Source organism: Coregonus lavaretus (genome assembly GCF_964263955.1).
Source record: "Coregonus lavaretus genome assembly, contig: HAP1_SCAFFOLD_1022, whole genome shotgun sequence".
NCBI classification, from domain to species: Eukaryota; Metazoa; Chordata; class Actinopteri; order Salmoniformes; family Salmonidae; genus Coregonus; species Coregonus lavaretus.
In genome coordinates, this window is record NW_028157096.1 from 17,919 (window position 1) to 40,343 (window position 22,425).

General features: G+C 44.5%; 1 protein-coding gene across 1 annotated transcript in view; it reads left to right on the forward strand.

Moving 5' to 3' along the window:
- LOC311125817 (FERM, ARHGEF and pleckstrin domain-containing protein 1-like) overlaps window positions 1-22,425 on the forward strand; it is a gene marked incomplete at its 5' end in the record, with an annotated part of 45,153 nt that overhangs the window by 17,136 nt on the left and 5,592 nt on the right. Inside the window, 4 exons of the mRNA XM_084199848.1 lie at window positions 3,141-3,244; window positions 15,404-15,567; window positions 20,365-20,472; window positions 20,683-20,834. Of these exons, the coding sequence (XP_084055974.1) occupies window positions 3,141-3,244; window positions 15,404-15,567; window positions 20,365-20,472; window positions 20,683-20,834 (528 nt within the window). The remainder of the gene's footprint in view (window positions 1-3,140; window positions 3,245-15,403; window positions 15,568-20,364; window positions 20,473-20,682; window positions 20,835-22,425) is intronic.

Here is a 22,425-nt window from a genome sequence, read left to right on the forward strand (position 1 = left end):
GTCCCCTGTCCCTAGCTGTCTATCTAAACCATGTCTGTCCCTAGCTGTCTATCTAAACCATGTCTGTCCCTAGCTGTCTATCTAAACCATGTCTGTCCCCTGTCCCTAGCTGTCTATCTAAACCATGTCTGTCCCTAGCTGTCTATCTAAACCATGTCTGTCCCCTGTCCCTAGCTGTCTATCTAAACCATGTCTGTCCCCTGTCCCTAGCTGTCTATCTAAACCATGTCTGTCCCTAGCTGTCTATCTAAACCATGTCTGTCCCCTGTCCCTAGCTGTCTATCTAAACCATGTCTGTCCCCTGTCCCTAGCTGTCTATCTAAACCATGTCTGTCCCCTGTCCCTAGCTGTCTATCTAAACCATGTCTGTCCCTAGCTGTCTATCTAAACCATGTCTGTCCCTAGCTGTCTATCTAAACCATGTCTGTCCCCTGTCCCTAGCTGTCTATCTAAACCATGTCTGTCCCTAGCTGTCTATCTAAACCATGTCTGTCCCCTGTCCCTAGCTGTCTATCTAAACCATGTCTGTCCCCTGTCCCTAGCTGTCTATCTAAACCATGTCTGTCCCCTGTCCCTAGCTGTCTATCTAAACCATGTCTGTCCCTAGCTGTCTATCTAAACCATGTCTGTACTCTGTCCCTAGCTTTCTATCTAAACCATGTCTGTCCCTAGCTGTCTATCTAAACCATGTCTGTCCCCTGTCCCTAGCTGTCTATCTAAACCATGTCTGTCCCTAGCTGTCTATCTAAACCATGTCTGTCCCCTGTCCCTAGCTGTCTATCTAAACCATGTCTGCCCCTAGCTGTCTATCTAAACCATGTCTGTCCCTAGCTGTCTATCTAAACCATGTCTGTCCCCTGTCCCTAGCTGTCTATCTAAACCATGTCTGTCCCTAGCTGTCTATCTAAACCATGTCTGTCCCTAGCTGTCTATCTAAACCATGTCTGTCCCTAGCTGTCTATCTAAACCATGTCTGTCCCCTGTCCCTAGCTGTCTATCTAAACCATGTCTGTCCCCTGTCCCTAGCTGTCTATCTAAACCATGTCTGTCCCCTGTCCCTAGCTGTCTATCTAAACCATGTCTGTCCCTAGCTGTCTATCTAAACCATGTCTGTCCCCTGTCCCTAGCTGTCTATCTAAACCATGTCTGTCCCCTGTCCCTAGCTGTCTATCTAAACCATGTCTGGACTCTGTCCCTAGCTGTCTATCTAAACCATGTCTGTCCCTAGCTGTCTATCTAAACCATGTCTGTAGTCTGTCCCTAGCTGTCTATCTAAACCATGTCTGTCCCCTGTCCCTAGCTGTCTATCTAAACCATGTCTGTCCCTAGCTGTCTATCTAAACCATGTCTGTCCCCTGTCCCTAGCTGTCTATCTAAACCATGTCTGTCCCCTGTCCCTAGCTGTCTATCTAAACCATGTCTGTCCCTAGCTGTCTATCTAAACCATGTCTGTCCCCTGTCCCTAGCTGTCTATCTAAACCATGTCTGTCCCTAGCTGTCTATCTAAACCATGTCTGTCCCCTGTCCCTAGCTGTCTATCTAAACCATGTCTGTCCCCTGTCCCTAGCTGTCTATCTAAACCATGTCTGTCCCTAGCTGTCTATCTAAACCATGTCTGTCCCCTGTCCCTAGCTGTCTATCTAAACCATGTCTGTCCCTAGCTGTCCATCTAAACCATGTCTGTCCCCTGTCCCTAGCTGTCTATCTAAACCATGTCTGTCCCTAGCTGTCTATCTAAACCATGTCTGTCCCTAGCTGTCCATCTAAACCATGTCTGTCCCCTGTCCCTAGCTGTCTATCTAAACCATGTCTGTCCCTAGCTGTCTATCTAAACCATGTCTGTCCCCTGTCCCTAGCTGTCTATCTAAACCATGTCTGTCCTCTGTCCCTAGCTGTCTATCTAAACCATGTCTGTCCCCTGTCCCTAGCTGTCTATCTAAACCATGTCTGTCCTCTGTCCCTAGCTGTCTATCTAAACCATGTCTGTCCCCTGTCCCTAGCTGTCTATCTAAACCATGTCTGTCCCTAGCTGTCTATCTAAACCATGTCTGTCCCTAGCTGTCTATCTAAACCATGTCTGTCCCCTGTCCCTAGCTGTCTATCTAAACCATGTCTGTCCCCTGTCCCTAGCTGTCTATCTAAACCATGTCTGTCCCCTGTCCCTAGCTGTCTATCTAAACCATGTCTGTCCCCTGTCCCTAGCTGTCTATCTAAACCATGTCTGTCCCTAGCTGTCTATCTAAACCATGTCTGTCCCCTGTCCCTAGCTGTCTATCTAAACCATGTCTGTCCCTAGCTGTCTATCTAAACCATGTCTGTCCCCTGTCCCTAGCTGTCTATCTAAACCATGTCTGTACCCTGTCCCTAGCTGTCTATCTAAACCATGTCTGTCCCCTGTCCCTAGCTGTCTATCTAAACCATGTCTGTCCCCTGTCCCTAGCTGTCTATCTAAACCATGTCTGTCCCTAGCTGTCTATCTAAACCATGTCTGTCCCCTGTCCCTAGCTGTCTATCTAAACCATGTCTGTCCCTAGCTGTCTATCTAAACCATGTCTGTCCCCTGTCCCTAGCTGTCTATCTAAACCATGTCTGTCCCTAGCTGTCTATCTAAACCATGTCTGTCCCCTGTCCCTAGCTGTCTATCTAAACCATGTCTGTCCCTAGCTGTCTATCTAAACCATGTCTGTCCCCTGTCCCTAGCTGTCTATCTAAACCATGTCTGTCCCTAGCTGTCTATCTAAACCATGTCTGTCCCTAGCTGTCTATCTAAACCATGTCTGTCCCTAGCTGTCTATCTAAACCATGTCTGTACCCTGTCCCTAGCTGTCTATCTAAACCATGTCTGTACCCTGTCCCTAGCTGTCTATCTAAACCATGTCTGTCCCCTGTCCCTAGCTGTCTATCTAAACCATGTCTGTCCCTAGCTGTCTATCTAAACCATGTCTGTCCCCTGTCCCTAGCTGTCTATCTAAACCATGTCTGTCCCCTGTCCCTAGCTGTCTATCTAAACCATGTCTGTACCCTGTCCCTAGCTGTCTATCTAAACCATGTCTGTCCCCTGTCCCTAGCTGTCTATCTAAACCATGTCTGTCCTCTGTCCCTAGCTGTCTATCTAAACCATGTCTGTCCCCTGTCCCTAGCTGTGCATCAGAGATGGTAAAATGGATGGAGGACATCAGGATGGCTGTAGACCTGGCAGAGCAGAGTAACAGACCTACTGATCTACTGAGCCAATCAGACAGCAGTAAGTCACACTACCTGACCCCTGACCCCTGACCCCTAGACCTGGCTGAACAGATGAATGGTCCTTCCTCTGATCTACAGTCCACCAGCCTATCAGACAGCAGTAAGTCCCACTACCTGACCCCTGACCCCTGACCCCTGACCCCTAGACCTGGCTGAACAGATGAATGGTCCTTCCTCTGATCTACAGTCCACCAGCCTATCAGACAGCAGTAAGTCCCACTACCTAACCCCTAACCCCTGACCCCTAGACCTGGCTGAACAGATGAATGGTCCTTCCTCTGATCTACAGTCCACCAGCCTATCAGACAGCAGTAAGTCACACTACCTAACCCCTAACCCCTGACCCCTAGACCTGGCTGAACAGATGAATGGTCCTTCCTCTGATCTACAGTCCACCAGCCTATCAGACAGCAGTAAGTCCCACTACCTAACCCCTGACCCCTGACCCCTGACCCCTAGACCTGGCTGAACAGATGAATGGTCCTTCCTCTGATCTACAGTCCACCAGCCTATCAGACAGCAGTAAGTCACACTACCTGACCCCTGACCCCTGACCCCTAGACCTGGCTGAACAGATGAATGGTCCTTCCTCTGATCTACAGTCCACCAGCCTATCAGACAGCAGTAAGTCCCACTACCTGACCCCTGACCCCTGACCCCTAGACCTGGCTGAACAGATGAATGGTCCTTCCTCTGATCTACAGTCCACCAGCCTATCAGACAGCAGTAAGTCCCACTACCTAACCCCTGACCCCTGACCCCTGACCCCTAGACCTGGCTGAACAGATGAATGGTCCTTCCTCTGATCTACAGTCCACCAGCCTATCAGACAGCAGTAAGTCCCACTACCTAACCCCTGACCCCTGACCCCTAGACCTGGCTGAACAGATGAATGGTCCTTCCTCTGATCTACAGTCCACCAGCCTATCAGACAGCAGTAAGTCACACTACCTGACCCCTGACCCCTGACCCCTAGACCTGGCTGAACAGATGAATGGTCCTTCCTCTGATCTACAGTCCACCAGCCTATCAGACAGCAGTAAGTCCCACTACCTAACCCCTGACCCCTGACCCCTAGACCTGGCTGAACAGATGAATGGTCCTTCCTCTGATCTACAGTCCACCAGCCTATCAGACAGCAGTAAGTCCCACTACCTGACCCCTGACCCCTAGACCTGGCTGAACAGATGAATGGTCCTTCCTCTGATCTACAGTCCACCAGCCTATCAGACAGCAGTAAGTCCCACTACCTAACCCCTGACCCCTGACCCCTGACCCCTAGACCTGGCTGAACAGATGAATGGTCCTTCCTCTGATCTACAGTCCACCAGCCTATCAGACAGCAGTAAGTCACACTACCTGACCCCTGACCCCTGACCCCTAGACCTGGCTGAACAGATGAATGGTCCTTCCTCTGATCTACAGTCCACCAGCCTATCAGACAGCAGTAAGTCCCACTACCTAACCCCTGACCCCTGACCCCTGACCCCTAGACCTGGCTGAACAGATGAATGGTCCTTCCTCTGATCTACAGTCCACCAGCCTATCAGACAGCAGTAAGTCCCACTACCTAACCCCTGACCCCTGACCCCTAGACCTGGCTGAACAGATGAATGGTCCTTCCTCTGATCTACAGTCCACCAGCCTATCAGACAGCAGTAAGTCCCACTACCTGACCCCTGACCCCTGACCCCTGACCCCTAGACCTGGCTGAACAGATGAATGGTCCTTCCTCTGATCTACAGTCCACCAGCCTATCAGACAGCAGTAAGTCACACTACCTAACCCCTGACCCCTGACCCCTAGACCTGGCTGAACAGATGAATGGTCCTTCCTCTGATCTACAGTCCACCAGCCTATCAGACAGCAGTAAGTCCCACTACCTAACCCCTAACCCCTGACCCCTGACCCCTAGACCTGGCTGAACAGATGAATGGTCCTTCCTCTGATCTACAGTCCACCAGCCTATCAGACAGCAGTAAGTCCCACTACCTAACCCCTGACCCCTGACCCCTGACCCCTAGACCTGGCTGAACAGATGAATGGTCCTTCCTCTGATCTACAGTCCACCAGCCTATCAGACAGCAGTAAGTCCCACTACCTGACCCCTGACCCCTGACCCCTAGACCTGGCTGAACAGATGAATGGTCCTTCCTCTGATCTACAGTCCACCAGCCTATCAGACAGCAGTAAGTCCCACTACCTAACCCCTGACCCCTGACCCCTAGACCTGGCTGAACAGATGAATGGTCCTTCCTCTGATCTACAGTCCACCAGCCTATCAGACAGCAGTAAGTCCCACTACCTAACCCCTGACCCCTGACCCCTAGACCTGGCTGAACAGATGAATGGTCCTTCCTCTGATCTACAGTCCACCAGCCTATCAGACAGCAGTAAGTCCCACTACCTAACCCCTGACCCCTGACCCCTGACCCCTAGACCTGGCTGAACAGATGAATGGTCCTTCCTCTGATCTACAGTCCACCAGCCTATCAGACAGCAGTAAGTCCCACTACCTAACCCCTGACCCCTGACCCCTAGACCTGGCTGAACAGATGAATGGTCCTTCCTCTGATCTACAGTCCACCAGCCTATCAGACAGCAGTAAGTCCCACTACCTGACCCCTGACCCCTGACCCCTAGACCTGGCTGAACAGATGAATGGTCCTTCCTCTGATCTACAGTCCACCAGCCTATCAGACAGCAGTAAGTCCCACTACCTGACCCCTGACCCCTGACCCCTAGACCTGGCTGAACAGATGAATGGTCCTTCCTCTGATCTACAGTCCACCAGCCTATCAGACAGCAGTAAGTCCCACTACCTGACCCCTGACCCCTGACCCCTAGACCTGGCTGAACAGATGAATGGTCCTTCCTCTGATCTACAGTCCACCAGCCTATCAGACAGCAGTAAGTCACACTACCTAACCCCTGACCCCTGACCCCTGACCCCTAGACCTGGCTGAACAGATGAATGGTCCTTCCTCTGATCTACAGTCCACCAGCCTATCAGACAGCAGTAAGTCACACTACCTAACCCCTGACCCCTGACCCCTAGACCTGGCTGAACAGATGAATGGTCCTTCCTCTGATCTACAGTCCACCAGCCTATCAGACAGCAGTAAGTCCCACTACCTAACCCCTGACCCCTGACCCCTAGACCTGGCTGAACAGATGAATGGTCCTTCCTCTGATCTACAGTCCACCAGCCTATCAGACAGCAGTAAGTCCCACTACCTAACCCCTGACCCCTGACCCCTAGACCTGGCTGAACAGATGAATGGTCCTTCCTCTGATCTACAGTCCACCAGCCTATCAGACAGCAGTAAGTCCCACTACCTGACCCCTGACCCCTGACCCCTAGACCTGGCTGAACAGATGAATGGTCCTTCCTCTGATCTACAGTCCACCAGCCTATCAGACAGCAGTAAGTCCCACTACCTAACCCCTGACCCCTGACCCCTAGACCTGGCTGAACAGATGAATGGTCCTTCCTCTGATCTACAGTCCACCAGCCTATCAGACAGCAGTAAGTCCCACTACCTAACCCCTGACCCCTGACCCCTGACCCCTAGACCTGGCTGAACAGATGAATGGTCCTTCCTCTGATCTACAGTCCACCAGCCTATCAGACAGCAGTAAGTCCCACTACCTAACCCCTAACCCCTGACCCCTAGACCTGGCTGAACAGATGAATGGTCCTTCCTCTGATCTACAGTCCACCAGCCTATCAGACAGCAGTAAGTCCCACTACCTAACCCCTGACCCCTGACCCCTGACCCCTAGACCTGGCTGAACAGATGAATGGTCCTTCCTCTGATCTACAGTCCACCAGCCTATCAGACAGCAGTAAGTCACACTACCTGACCCCTGACCCCTGACCCCTAGACCTGGCTGAACAGATGAATGGTCCTTCCTCTGATCTACAGTCCACCAGCCTATCAGACAGCAGTAAGTCCCACTACCTAACCCCTGACCCCTGACCCCTGACCCCTAGACCTGGCTGAACAGATGAATGGTCCTTCCTCTGATCTACAGTCCACCAGCCTATCAGACAGCAGTAAGTCCCACTACCTAACCCCTGACCCCTGACCCCTAGACCTGGCTGAACAGATGAATGGTCCTTCCTCTGATCTACAGTCCACCAGCCTATCAGACAGCAGTAAGTCCCACTACCTAACCCCTGACCCCTGACCCCTAGACCTGGCTGAACAGATGAATGGTCCTTCCTCTGATCTACAGTCCACCAGCCTATCAGACAGCAGTAAGTCCCACTACCTGACCCCTGACCCCTGACCCCTAGACCTGGCTGAACAGATGAATGGTCCTTCCTCTGATCTACAGTCCACCAGCCTATCAGACAGCAATAAGTCACACCACCTAACCCCTGACCCCTGACCCCTGACCCCTAGACCTGGCTGAACAGATGAATGGTCCTTCCTCTGATCTACAGTCCACCAGCCTATCAGACAGCAGTAAGTCCCACTACCTAACCCCTGACCCCTGACCCCTAGACCTGGCTGAACAGATGAATGGTCCTTCCTCTGATCTACAGTCCACCAGCCTATCAGACAGCAGTAAGTCCCACTACCTAACCCCTGACCCCTGACCCCTGACCCCTAGACCTGGCTGAACAGATGAATGGTCCTTCCTCTGATCTACAGTCCACCAGCCTATCAGACAGCAGTAAGTCCCACTACCTAACCCCTGACCCCTGACCCCTAGACCTGGCTGAACAGATGAATGGTCCTTCCTCTGATCTACAGTCCACCAGCCTATCAGACAGCAGTAAGTCCCACTACCTAACCCCTGACCCCTGACCCCTGACCCCTAGACCTGGCTGAACAGATGAATGGTCCTTCCTCTGATCTACAGTCCACCAGCCTATCAGACAGCAGTAAGTCCCACTACCTAACCCCTAACCCCTGACCCCTAGACCTGGCTGAACAGATGAATGGTCCTTCCTCTGATCTACAGTCCACCAGCCTATCAGACAGCAGTAAGTCCCACTACCTAACCCCTGACCCCTGACCCCTAGACCTGGCTGAACAGATGAATGGTCCTTCCTCTGATCTACAGTCCACCAGCCTATCAGACAGCAGTAAGTCACACTACCTAACCCCTAACCCCTGACCCCTGACCCCTAGACCTGGCTGAACAGATGAATGGTCCTTCCTCTGATCTACAGTCCACCAGCCTATCAGACAGCAGTAAGTCCCACTACCTAACCCCTAACCCCTGACCCCTAGACCTGGCTGAACAGATGAATGGTCCTTCCTCTGATCTACAGTCCACAAGCCTACAGGCTGAGCCCTAACTAACCTCATTTAGCCACAGGGTACAGGCTGAGCCCTAGCTAACCTCATTTAGCCACAGGGTACAGGCTGAGCCCTAGCTAACCTCATTTAGCCACATGGTACAGGCTGAGCCCTAACTAAGCTGAGCCCTAGCTAACCTCATTTAGCCACAGGGTACAGGCTGAGCCCTAACTAAGCTGAGCCCTAACTAACCTCATTTAGCCACAGGGTACAGGCTGAGCCCTAGCTAACCTCATTTAGCCACAGGGTACAGGCTGAGCCCTAGCTAACCTCATTTAGCCACAGGGTACAGGCTGAGCCCTAGCTAACCTCATTTAGCCACAGGGTACAGGCTGAGCCCTAGCTAACCTCATTTAGCCACAGGGTACAGGCTGAGCCCTAGCTAACCTCATTTAGCCACAGGGTACAGGCTGAGCCCTAGCTAACCTCATTTAGCCACAGGGTACAGGCTGAGCCCTAGCTAACCTCATTTAGCCACAGGGTACAGGCTGAGCCCTAGCTAACCTCATTTAGCCACAGGGTACAGGCTGAGCCCTAACTAACCTCATTTAGCCACAGGGTACAGGCTGAGCCCTAGCTAACCTCATTTAGCCACAGGGTACAGGCTGAGCCCTAGCTAACCTCATTTAGCCACAGGGTACAGGCTGAGCCCTAGCTAACCTCATTTAGCCACAGGGTACAGGCTGAGCCCTAACTAAGCTGAGCCCTAGCTAACCTCATTTAGCCACAGGGTACAGGCTGAGCCCTAGCTAACCTCATTTAGCCACAGGGTACAGGCTGTGCCCTAGATAACCTCATTTAGCCACAGGGTACAGGCTGAGCCCTAGCTAACCTCATTTAGCCACAGGGTACAGGCTGAGCCCTAGCTAACCTCATTTAGCCACAGGGTACAGGCTGAGCCCTAACTAACCTCATTTAGCCACAGGGTACAGGCTGAGCCCTAGCTAACCTCATTTAGCCACAGGGTGGAGCTGCTGTCAGATGATCTCCAGGTGTTCTCCCAGTTCTCTCCTCTCGCTTTTCTTTTCTTGGAGGAGTTGTTGATGTTTCGGAGAACCACGGTTCCTCTCTGTGACTCTTATGGATATTACATCTGGCTGCTATGAAACTTTATCTCACCTTGTTATTATGTACCTGTCTTTATGTACCTGGCATTATTATATACCTGTCTTTATGTACCTGTCATTATTATATACCTGTCTTTATGTACCTGGCATTATTATATATTATATACCTGTCTTTATGTACCTGTCATTATTATATACCTGTCTTTATGTACCTGGCATTATTATATACCTGTCTTTATGTACCTGTCATTATTATATACCTGTCTTTATGTACCTGTCATTATTATATACCTGTCTTTATGTACCTGTCATTATTATATACCTGTCTTTATGTACCTGTCATTATTATATACCTGTCTTTATGTACCTGTCATTATTATATACCTGTCTTTATGTACCTGTCATTATTATATACCTGTCTTTATGTACCTGTCATTATTATATACCTGTCTTTATGTACCTGGCATTATTATATACCTGTCTTTATGTACCTGGCATTATTATATACCTGTCTTTATGTACCTGTCATTATTATATACCTGTCTTTATGTACCTGTCATTATTATATACCTGTCTTTATGTACCTGTCATTATTATATACCTGTCTTTATGTACCTGTCATTATTATATACCTGTCTTTATGTACCTGGCATTATTATATACCTGTCTTTATGTACCTGTCATTATTATATACCTGTCTTTATGTACCTGTCATTATTATATACCTGTCTTTATGTACCTGTCATTATTATATACCTGTCTTTATGTACCTGTCATTGTTATATACCTGTCTTTATGTACCTGTCATTATTATATACCTGTCTTTATGTACCTGTCATTATTATATATCTGTCTTTATGTACCTGTCATTATTATATACCTGTCTTTATGTACCTGTCATTATTATATACCTGTCTTTATGTACCTGTCATTATTATATACCTGTCTTTATGTACCTGTCATTGTTATATATCTGTCTTTATGTACCTGTCATTATTATATATTATATATCTGTCTTTATGTACCTGTCATTATTATATACCTGTCTTTATGTACCTGTCATTATTATATATTATATATCTGTCTTTATGTACCTGTCTTTATGTACCTGTCATTATTATATACCTGTCTTTATGTACCTGTCATTATTATATACCTGTCTTTATGTACCTGTCATTATTATATACCTGTCTTTATGTACCTGGCATTATTATATACCTGTCTTTATGTACCTGTCATTATTATATATTATATATCTGTCTTTATGTACCTGCCATTATTATATACCTGTCTTTATATACCTGCCATTATTATATACCTGTCTTTATGTACCTGTCATTATTATATACCTGTCTTTATGTACCTGTCATTATTATATACCTGTCTTTATGTACCTGTCATTATTATATACCTGTCTTTATGTACCTGTCATTATTATATACCTGTCTTTATGTAGCTGTCATTATTATATACCTGTCTTTATGTACCTGTCATTATTATATACCTGTCTTTATGTAGCTGTCATTATTATATATCTGTCTTTATGTACCTGCCATTATTATATACCTGTCTTTATGTACCTGCCATTATTATATACCTGTCTTTATGTACCTGTCATTATTATATATCTGTCTTTATGTACCTGCCATTATTATATACCTGTCTTTATGTACCTGTCATTATTATATATTATATATCTGTCTTTATGTACCTGTCATTATTATATACCTGTCTTTATGTACCTGTCATTATTATATACCTGTCTTTATGTACCTGCCATTATTATATACCTGTCTTTATGTACCTGTCATTATTATATACCTGTCTTTATGTACCTGTCATTATTATATATTATATATCTGTCTTTATGTACCTGTCATTATTATATACCTGTCTTTATGTACCTGTCATTATTATATATTATATACCTGTCTTTATGTACCTGTCATTATTATATACCTGTCTTTATGTACCTGTCATTATTATATACCTGTCTTTATGTACCTGTCATTATTATATACCTGTCTTTATGTACCTGTCATTATTATATACCTGTCTTTATGTACCTGCCATTATTATATACCTGTCTTTATGTACCTGCCATTATTATATACCTGTCTTTATGTACCTGTCATTATTATATATCTGTCTTTATGTACCTGCCATTATTATATACCTGTCTTTATGTACCTGTCATTATTATATATTATATATCTGTCTTTATGTACCTGTCATTATTATATACCTGTCTTTATGTACCTGTCATTATTATATACCTGTCTTTATGTACCTGTCATTATTATATACCTGTCTTTATGTACCTGCCATTATTATATACCTGTCTTTATGTACCTGTCATTATTATATACCTGTCTTTATGTACCTGTCATTATTATATACCTGTCTTTATGTACCTGTCATTATTATATACCTGTCTTTATGTACCTGTCATTATTATATATTATATACCTGTCTTTATGTACCTGTCATTATTATATACCTGTCTTTATGTACCTGTCATTATTATATACCTGTCTTTATGTACCTGTCATTATTATATACCTGTCTTTATGTACCTGTCATTATTATATACCTGTATTTATGTACCTGTCATTATTATATACCTGTCTTTATGTACCTGTCTTTATGTACCTGTCATTATTATATACCTGTCTTTATGTACCTGTCTTTATGTACCTGTCATTATTATATACCTGTCTTTATGTACCTGTCATTATTATATACCTGTCTTTATGTACCTGTCATTATTATATACCTGTCTTTATGTACCTGTCATTATTATATACCTGTCTTTATGTACCTGTCATTATTATATACCTGTCTTTATGTACCTGTCATTATTATATACCTGTATTTATGTACCTGTCATTATTATATACCTGTCTTTATGTACCTGCCATTATTATATACCTGTCTTTATGTACCTGTCATTATTATATACCTGTCTTTATGTACCTGTCATTATTATATACCTGTCTTTATGTACCTGTCATTATTATATACCTGTCTTTATGTACCTGTCATTATTATATACCTGTCTTTATGTACCTGGCATTATTATATACCTGTCTTTATGTACCTGTCATTATTATATACCTGTCTTTATGTACCTGTCATTATTATATACCTGTATTTATGTACCTGTCATTATTATATACCTGTCTTTATGTACCTGTCATTATTATATACCTGTATTTATGTACCTGTCATTATTATATACCTGTCTTTATGTACCTGTCTTTATGTACCTGTCATTATTATATACCTGTCTTTATGTACCTGTCATTATTATATACCTGTCTTTATGTACCTGTCATTATTATATACCTGTCTTTATGTACCTGTCATTATTATATACCTGTCTTTATGTACCTGTCATTATTATATACCTGTCTTTATGTACCTGTCATTATTATATACCTGTCTTTATGTACCTGTCATTATTATATATCTGTCTTTATGTACCTGTCATTATTATATACCTGTCTTTATGTACCTGTCATTATTATATACCTGTCTTTATGTACCTGTCATTATTATATACCTGTCTTTATGTACCTGTCATTATTATATACCTGTCTTTATGTACCTGTCATTATTATATATCTGTCTTTATGTACCTGTCATTATTATATACCTGTCTTTATGTACCTGTCATTATTATATACCTGTCTTTATGTACCTGTCATTATTATATACCTGTCTTTATGTACCTGTCTTTATGTACCTGCCATTATTATATACCTGTCTTTATGTACCTGCCATTATTATATACCTGTCTTTATGTACCTGTCATTATTATATATCTGTCTTTATGTACCTGCCATTATTATATACCTGTCTTTATGTACCTGTCATTATTATATATTATATATCTGTCTTTATGTACCTGTCATTATTATATACCTGTCTTTATGTACCTGTCATTATTATATACCTGTCTTTATGTACCTGCCATTATTATATACCTGTCTTTATGTACCTGTCATTATTATATACCTGTCTTTATGTACCTGTCATTATTATATACCTGTCTTTATGTACCTGTCATTATTATATACCTGTCTTTATGTACCTGTCATTATTATATATTATATAACTGTCTTTATGTACCTGTCATTATTATATACCTGTCTTTATGTACCTGTCATTATTATATACCTGTATTTATGTACCTGTCATTATTATATACCTGTCTTTATGTACCTGTCATTATTATATACCTGTATTTATGTACCTGTCATTATTATATACCTGTCTTTATGTACCTGTCTTTATGTACCTGTCATTATTATATACCTGTCTTTATGTACCTGTCATTATTATATACCTGTCTTTATGTACCTGTCATTATTATATATCTGTCTTTATGTACCTGTCATTATTATATATTATATATCTGTCTTTATGTACCTGTCATTATTATATACCTGTCTTTATGTACCTGTCATTATTATATATCTGTCTTTATGTACCTGTCATTATTATATACCTGTCTTTATGTACCTGTCATTATTATATACCTGTCTTTATGTACCTGTCATTATTATATACCTGTCTTTATGTACCTGTCATTATTATATATCTGTCTTTATGTACCTGTCATTATTATATACCTGTCTTTATGTACCTGTCATTATTATATACCTGTCTTTATGTACCTGTCATTATTATATACCTGTCTTTATGTACCTGTCTTTATGTACCTGTCATTATTATATACCTGTCTTTATGTACCTGCCATTATTATATACCTGTCTTTATGTACCTGTCATTATTATATACCTGTCTTTATGTACCTGTCATTATTATATACCTGTCTTTATGTACCTGCCATTATTATATACCTGTCTTTATGTACCTGTCATTATTATATACCTGTCTTTATGTACCTGTCATTATTATATACCTGTCTTTATGTACCTGTCATTATTATATACCTGTCTTTATGTACCTGTCATTATTATATACCTGTCTTTATGTACCTGGCATTATTATATACCTGTCTTTATGTACCTGTCATTATTATATACCTGTCTTTATGTACCTGTCATTATTATATATCTGTCTTTATGTACCTGTCATTATTATATACCTGTCTTTATGTACCTGTCATTATTATATACCTGTATTTATGTACCTGTCATTATTATATACCTGTCTTTATGTACCTGTCTTTATGTACCTGTCATTATTATATATCTGTCTTTATGTACCTGTCATTATTATATACCTGTCTTTATGTACCTGTCTTTATTATATACCTGTCTTTATGTACCTGTCTTTATGTACCTGTCATTACCTGCCCATTGTCTCTCCACCAAGTATCTTTTACAGGTTGTCAAGCACAGATGTCGGAGTACTTTTTCTAGTTTTGGAATAACAAGATTTAAAATGACCGGACCGTATAGAAATGTAGCCTATAAGATTAACTCTGAGTCCATCTATTCACATGATCACTTCTCTTATTTAGTTATTGTGACAAGGATGTTTTGTACTCTGAGAAACAAGGTTAAACCTGTCCTCAGTCGGACTGGGGGAGAGAATAGCTTCTCCTCCGTTAAACCTGTCCTCAGTCGGACTGGGGGAGAGAATAGCTTCTCCTCCGTTAAACCTGTCCTCAGTCGGACTGGGGGAGAGAATAGCTTCTCCTGCGTTAAACCTGTCCTCAGTTGGACTGGGGGAGAGAATAGCTTCTCCTCCGTTTGTCTTCATCACCTCTTTAATATTTCCAATTGGTGCTGTTCTCAGAGTCTCCAGAGGAGGGCGGCGGGGAGGCAGACCCAGAGGAGGAGCTGAGTGCGTCTCGTAGCTCATTGGAGCGCCAGGCAGCACAGCGAGGAAACACTACGGTTCATGTCTGCTGGCACCGCAACACCTCCGTGTCCATGGTGGACTTTAGTGTGGCTGTGGAGGTACCTACCTGGCCCACAGTACTGTCTAACCTCCCTGACCCACAGTACTGTCTGCCTAACCTCCCTGACCCACAGTACTGTCTGTCTAACCTACCTGGCCCACAGTACTGTCTAACCTACCTGGCCCACAGTACTGTCTAACCTACCTGGCCCACAGTACTGTCTAACCTACCTGGCCCACAGTACTGTCTGTCTAACCTACCTGACCCACAGTACTGTCTAACCTACCTGGCCCACAGTACTGTCTGTCTAACCTACCTGGCCCACAGTACTGTCTGTCTAACCTACCTGACCCACAGTACTGTCTGTCTAACCTACCTGGCCCACAGTACTGTCTGTCTAACCTACCTGACCCACAGTACTGTCTGTCTAACCTACCTGGCCCACAGTACTGTCTGTCTAACCTACCTGACCCACAGTACTGTCTGTCTAACCTACCTGGCCCACAGTACTGTCTGTCTAACCTCCCTGACCCACAGTACTGTCTGTCTAACCTACCTGACCCACAGTACTGTCTGTCTAACCTCTGTCTTCTGTACCTACCTAGCCCACAGTACTGTCTGTCTAACCTCTGTCTTCTGTACCTACCTGGCCCACAGTACTGTCTGTCTAACCTCTGTCTTCTGTACCTACCTGACCCACAGTACTGTCTGTCTAACCTCCCTGTCTTCTGTACCTACCTGACCCACAGTACTGTCTGTCTAACCTCCCTGTCTTCTGTACCTACCTGACCCACAGTACTGTCTGTCTAACCTCCCTGTCTTCTGTACCTACCTGACCCACAGTACTGTCTGTCTAACCTCCCTGGCCCACAGTACTGTCTGTCTAACCTCCCTGTGTCATTGTCTGCTGTGTCAGTGTATTGTGTCTCAGTGTATTGTCTCAGTGTCTGTGTCTCAGTGTGTCTTAGTGTATTTTGTCTCAGTGTGTCTCAGTGAGTAAAAAAAGTTGAGGGTCCAGCTGAGGGCCCAGAGCCTGTCCTTTACTGGCACCAGCTCCAGAAGAGAAGGAAAGGGACTGGGCCAACAGAATGACATAGAACACAACAGTATTAAACTGGATCTGTAGAACTGAACCTGACTGTATGGGACTGCTGTTACACATAGATCTAGAACAATAGAGAGGCTGATGGAGAGCTTGACCTGCTGATTCAAACCACCATGCCAATCTACTGTTCTATTATCTACAGTTGGAGTCGGAAGTTTACATACACTTAGGTTGGAGTCATTCAAACTCGTTTTTCCACCACTACACAAATGTATTGTTAACAAACTATAGTTTTGACAAGTCGGTTAGGACATCATTATTTCACTTAAATCACTGTATCACAATTCCAGTGGGTCAGAAGTTTACATGCACTTAGTTGACTGTGCCTTTAAACAGCTTGGAAAATTCCAGAAAATGATGTCATGGCTTTAGAAGCTTCTGATAGGCTAATTTACATCATTTCAGTCACTTGGAGGTGTACCTGTGGATGTATTTCAAGGCCTACCTTCAAACTCAGTGCCTCTTTGCTTGGCATCTTGGGAAAATCAAAAGAAATCAGCCAAGACCTCAGAAAAAAATTGTAGACCTCCACAAGTCTGGTTCATCCTTGGGAGCAATTTCCAAACACCTGAAGGCACCACGTTCATCTGTACAAACAATAGTACGCAAGTATAAACACCATGGGACCACGCAGTCGTCATACCGCTCAGGAAGGAGACACGTTCTGTCTCCTAGAGATGAATGTACTTTGGTGTGAAAAGTGCAAATCAATCCCAGAACAACAGCAAAGGACCTTGTGAAGATGCTGGAGGAAACGGGTACAAAAGTATCTATATCCACAGTAAAACGAGTCCTATATCGACATAACCTGAAAGGTCGCTCAGCAAGGAAGAAGCCACTGCTCCAAAATCGCCATAAAAAAGCCAGACTACGGTTTGCAACTGCACATGGACACAAAGATTGTACTTTTTGGAGAAATGTCCTCTGGTCTGATGAAACAAAAATAGAACTGTTTGGCCATAATGACCATCATTATGTTTGGAAGAAAAAGAGGGAGCTTGCAAGCCGAAGAACACCATCCCAACCGTGAAGCACGGGGGTGGCAGCATCATGCTGTGGGGGTGCTTTGCTGCAGGAGGGACTGGTGCACTTCACAAAATACTGTTACATATTAGTCTGCTTCCAATTATACATTGACTCTTAGGAATGTAGCAAAAATATGGGACTGAACCAAAGTGAATACAGTTGATGCTTGTTACAGGGAGGTGTGATTATAACCGGATACAACAACATGCTTGTTACAGAGAGGTGTGATTTATAACTTGATACAACAACATTGTAACTTCAACACGTTCTTTAGACTGGTGCTCCTAGTTTTCCCACCAGGCACACAAGCTGTCCATGCAAAGATGTTGTCCACGATCACATAACAGGCAATATGACTGTTCAGTAGTACCATGAGGCTGTTGGCCTAGCATCCCTGCTAGCTATAAAGGGTTAATGAGTTGTTCAGTAGTACCATGAGGCTGTTGGCCTAGCATCCCTGCTAGCTATAAAGGGTTAATGAGTTGTTCAGTAGTACCATGAGGCTGTTGGCCTAGCATCCCTGCTAGCTATAAAGGGTTAATGAGTTGTTCAGTAGTACCATGAGGCTGTTGGCCTAGCATCCCTGCTAGCTATAAAGGGTTAATGAGTTGTTCAGTAGTACCACGAGGCTGTTGGCCTAGCATCCCTGCTAGCTATAAAGGGTTAATGAGTTGTTCAGTAGTACCATGAGGCTGTTGGCCTAGCATCCCTGCTAGCTATAAAGGGTTAATGAGTTGTTCAGTAGTACCATGAGGCTGTTGGCCTAGCATCCCTGCTAGCTATAAAGGGTTAATGAGTTGTTCAGTAGTACCACGAGGCTGTTGGCCTAGCATCCCTGCTAGCTATAAAGGGTTAATGAGTTGTTCAGTAGTACCATGAGGCTGTTGGCCTAGCATCCCTGCTAGCTATAAAGGGTTAATGAGTTGTTCAGTAGTACCATGAGGCTGTTGGCCTAGCATCCCTGCTAGCTATAAAGGGTTAATGAGTTGTTCAGTAGTACCACGAGGCTGTTGGCCTAGCATCCCTGCTAGCTATAAAGGGTTAATGAGTTGTTCAGTAGTACCACGAGGCTGTTGGCCTAGCATCCCTGCTAGCTATAAAGGGTTAATGAGTTGTTCAGTAGTACCATGCGGCTGTTGGCCTAGTATCCCTGCTAGCTATAAAGGGTTAATGAGTTGTTCAGTAGTACCATGAGGCTGTTGGCCTAGCATCCCTGCTAGCTATAAAGGGTTAATGAGTTGTTCAGTAGTACCATGAGGCTGTTGGCCTAGCATCCCTGCTAGCTATAAAGGGTTAATGAGTTGTTCAGTAGTACCACGAGGCTGTTGGCCTAGCATCCCTGCTAGCTATAAAGGGTTAATGAGTTGTTCAGTAGTACCACGAGGCTGTTGGCCTAGCATCCCTGCTAGCTATAAAGGGTTAATGAGTTGTTCAGTAGTACCACGAGGCTGTTGGCCTAGCATCCCTGCTAGCTATAAAGGGTTAATGAGTTGTTCAGTAGTACCACGAGGCTGTTGGCCTAGCATCCCTGCTAGCTATAAAGGGTTAATGAGTTGTTCAGTAGTACCATGAGGCTGTTGGCCTAGCATCCCTGCTAGCTATAAAGGGTTAATGAGTTGTTCAGTAGTACCAAGAGGCTGTTGGCCTAGCATCCCTGCTAGCTATAAAGGGTTAATGAGTTGTTCAGTAGTACCACGAGGCTGTTGGCCTAGCATCCCTGCTAGCTATAAAGGGCTAATGAGTTGTTCAGTAGTACCACGAGGCTGTTGGCCTAGCATCCCTGCTAGCTATAAAGGGTTAATGAGTTGTTCAGTAGTACCACGAGGCTGTTGGCCTAGCATCCCTGCTAGCTATAAAGGGTTAATGAGTTGTTCAGTAGTACCACGAGGCTGTTGGCCTAGCATCCCTGCTAGCTATAAAGGGTTAATGAGTTGTTCAGTAGTACCATGAGGCTGTTGGCCTAGCATCCCTGCTAGCTATAAAGGGTTAATGAGTTGTTCAGTAGTACCATGAGGCTGTTGGCCTAGCATCCCTGCTAGCTATAAAGGGTTAATGAGTTGTTCAGTAGTAACATGAGGCTGTTGGCCTAGCATCCCTGCTAGCTATAAAGGGTTAATGAGTTGTTCAGTAGTACCATGAGGCTGTTGGCCTAGCATCCCTGCTAGCTATAAAGGGTTAATGAGTTGTTCAGTAGTACCATGAGGCTGTTGGCCTAGCATCCCTGCTAGCTATAAAGGGTTAATGAGTTGTTCAGTAGTACCATGAGGCTGTTGGCCTAGCATCCCTGCTAGCTATAAAGGGTTAATGAGTTGTTCAGTAGTACCATGAGGCTGTTGGCCTAGCATCCCTGCTAGCTATAAAGGGTTAATGAGTTGTTCAGTAGTACCATGAGGCTGTTGGCCTAGCATCCCTGCTAGCTATAAAGGGTTAATGAGTTGTTCAGTAGTACCATGAGGCTGTTGGCCTAGCATCCCTGCTAGCTATAAAGGGTTAATGAGTTGTTCAGTAGTACCACGAGGCTGTTGGCCTAGCATCCCTGCTAGCTATAAAGGGTTAATGAGTTAAAGGCTACTGACAGTACTGATGTTTCTTTTTCTGCTGAACGCCGTAGTATTCATTTGCATGCCTGATACAGTAGCCATGCTGGACCTGTGTTAATCTCTCTTCCTATTGGTTAATCCTGTCTTAATGTCTCTTCGTATTGGTCCTCTCTCCCCCTATCAGAACCAGTTATCAGGGAACCTGCTGAGGAAGTTTAAGAACAGTAATGGATGGCAGAAACTCTGGGTGGTCTTAACCAACTTCAGCCTGTTCTTCTACAAATCCCATCAGGTAAGGACCCTAACCTAAACCTAACCCTAACCCTAACCTAAACCTAACCTAAACCTAACCCTAACCTAAACCTAACCCTAACCTAAACCTAACTCTGGGTGGTCTTAACCAACTTCAGCCTAAAGGATGACTAACCTCTGGGTAGTGTATTATATAGTATTTATTATGGGATGCAGTAGTCTAAAGGTCCTCTCCTTCTGTCCCCTATAGGATGACTACCCTCTGGCCAGCCTCCCGTTGCTAGGCTACTCGTTGACAGTTCCTGCGGAGACGGAGAACATCCAGAAGGACTACGTTTTCAAGCTCCACTTCAAGTCTCATGTGTACTACTTCAGGTCAGAGAGCCAGTACACCTTCCAGAGGTACGTTGTCTTGCTGACCGTCCTGTAGTGGTGTTGTCTTGCTGACCGTCCTGTAGTGGTGTTGTCTTGCTGACCGTCCTGTAGTGGTGTTGTCTTGCTGACCGTCCTGTAGTGGTGTTGTCTTGCTGACCGTCCTGTAGTGGTGTTGTCTTGCTGACCGTCCGTCCTATAGTGGTGTTGTCTTGCTGACCGTCCGTCCTATAGTGGTGTTGTCTTGCTGACCGTCCGTCCTATAGTGGTGTTGTCTTGCTGACCGTCCTGTAGTGGTGTTGTCTTGCTGACCGTCCTGTAGTGGTGTTGTCTTGCTGACCGTCCTGTAGTGGTGTTGTCTTGCTGACCGTCCTGTAATGGTGTTGTCTTGCTGACCGTCCTGTAGTGGTGTTGTCTTGCTGACCGTCCTGTAGTGGTGTTGTCTTGCTGACCGTCCTGTAGTGGTGTTGTCTTGCTGACCGTCCTGTAGTGGTGTTGTCTTGCTGACCGTCCTGTAGTGGTGTTGTCTTGCTGACCGTCCTGTAGTGTGGTTTTATCTTCAGTAGTGTAGTGTGGTGTTTGGTTGTGTTGTCTTCAGTAGTGTAGTGTGGTGTTTGGTTGTGTTGTCTTCAGTAGTGTAGTGTGGTGTTTGGTTGTGTTGTCTTCAGTAGTGTAGTGTGGTGTTTGGTTGTGTTGTCTTCAGTAGTGTAGTGTAGTGTTTGGTTGTGTTGTCTTCAGTAGTGTTTGGTTGTGTTGTCTTCAGTAGTGTTTGGTTGTGTTGTCTTCAGTAGTGTTTGGTTGTGTTGTCTTCAGTAGTGTAGTGTGTGGTTGTGTTGTCTTCAGTAGTGTTTGGTTGTGTTGTCTTCAGTAGTGTAGTGTTTGGTTGTGTTGTCTTCAGTAGTGTGGTGTTGGTTGTGTTGTCTTCAGTAGTGTAGTGTTTGGTTGTGTTGTCTTCAGTAGTGTGGTGTTTGGTTGTGTTGTCTTCAATAGTGTAGTGTTTGGTTGTGTTGTCTTCAGTAGTGTGGTGTTTGGTTGTGTTGTCTTCAGTAGTGTAGTGTGGTGTAGTTTTTGGTTGTGTTGTCTTCAGTAGTGTAGTGTAGTGTTTGGTTGTGTTGTCTTCAGTAGTGTTTGGTTGTGTTGTCTTCAGTAGTGTAGTGTTTGGTTGTGTTGTCTTCAGTAGTGTTTGGTTGTGTTGTCTTCAGTAGTGTAGTGTTTGGTTGTGTTGTCTTCAGTAGTGTTTGGTTGTGTTGTCTTCAGTAGTGTTGGTTGTGTTGTCTTCAGTAGTGTTTGGTTGTGTTGTCTTCAGTAGTGTGGTGTTTGGTTGTGTTGTCTTCAATAGTGTAGTGTTTGGTTGTGTTGTCTTCAGTAGTGTGGTGTTTGGTTGTGTTGTCTTCAGTAGTGTAGTGTGGTGTAGTTTTTGGTTGTGTTGTCTTCAGTAGTGTAGTGTAGTGTTTGGTTGTGTTGTCTTCAGTAGTGTTTGGTTGTGTTGTCTTCAGTAGTGTAGTGTTTGGTTGTGTTGTCTTCAGTAGTGTTTGGTTGTGTTGTCTTCAGTAGTGTAGTGTTTGGTTGTGTTGTCTTCAGTAGTGTTTGGTTGTGTTGTCTTCAGTAGTGTTGGTTGTGT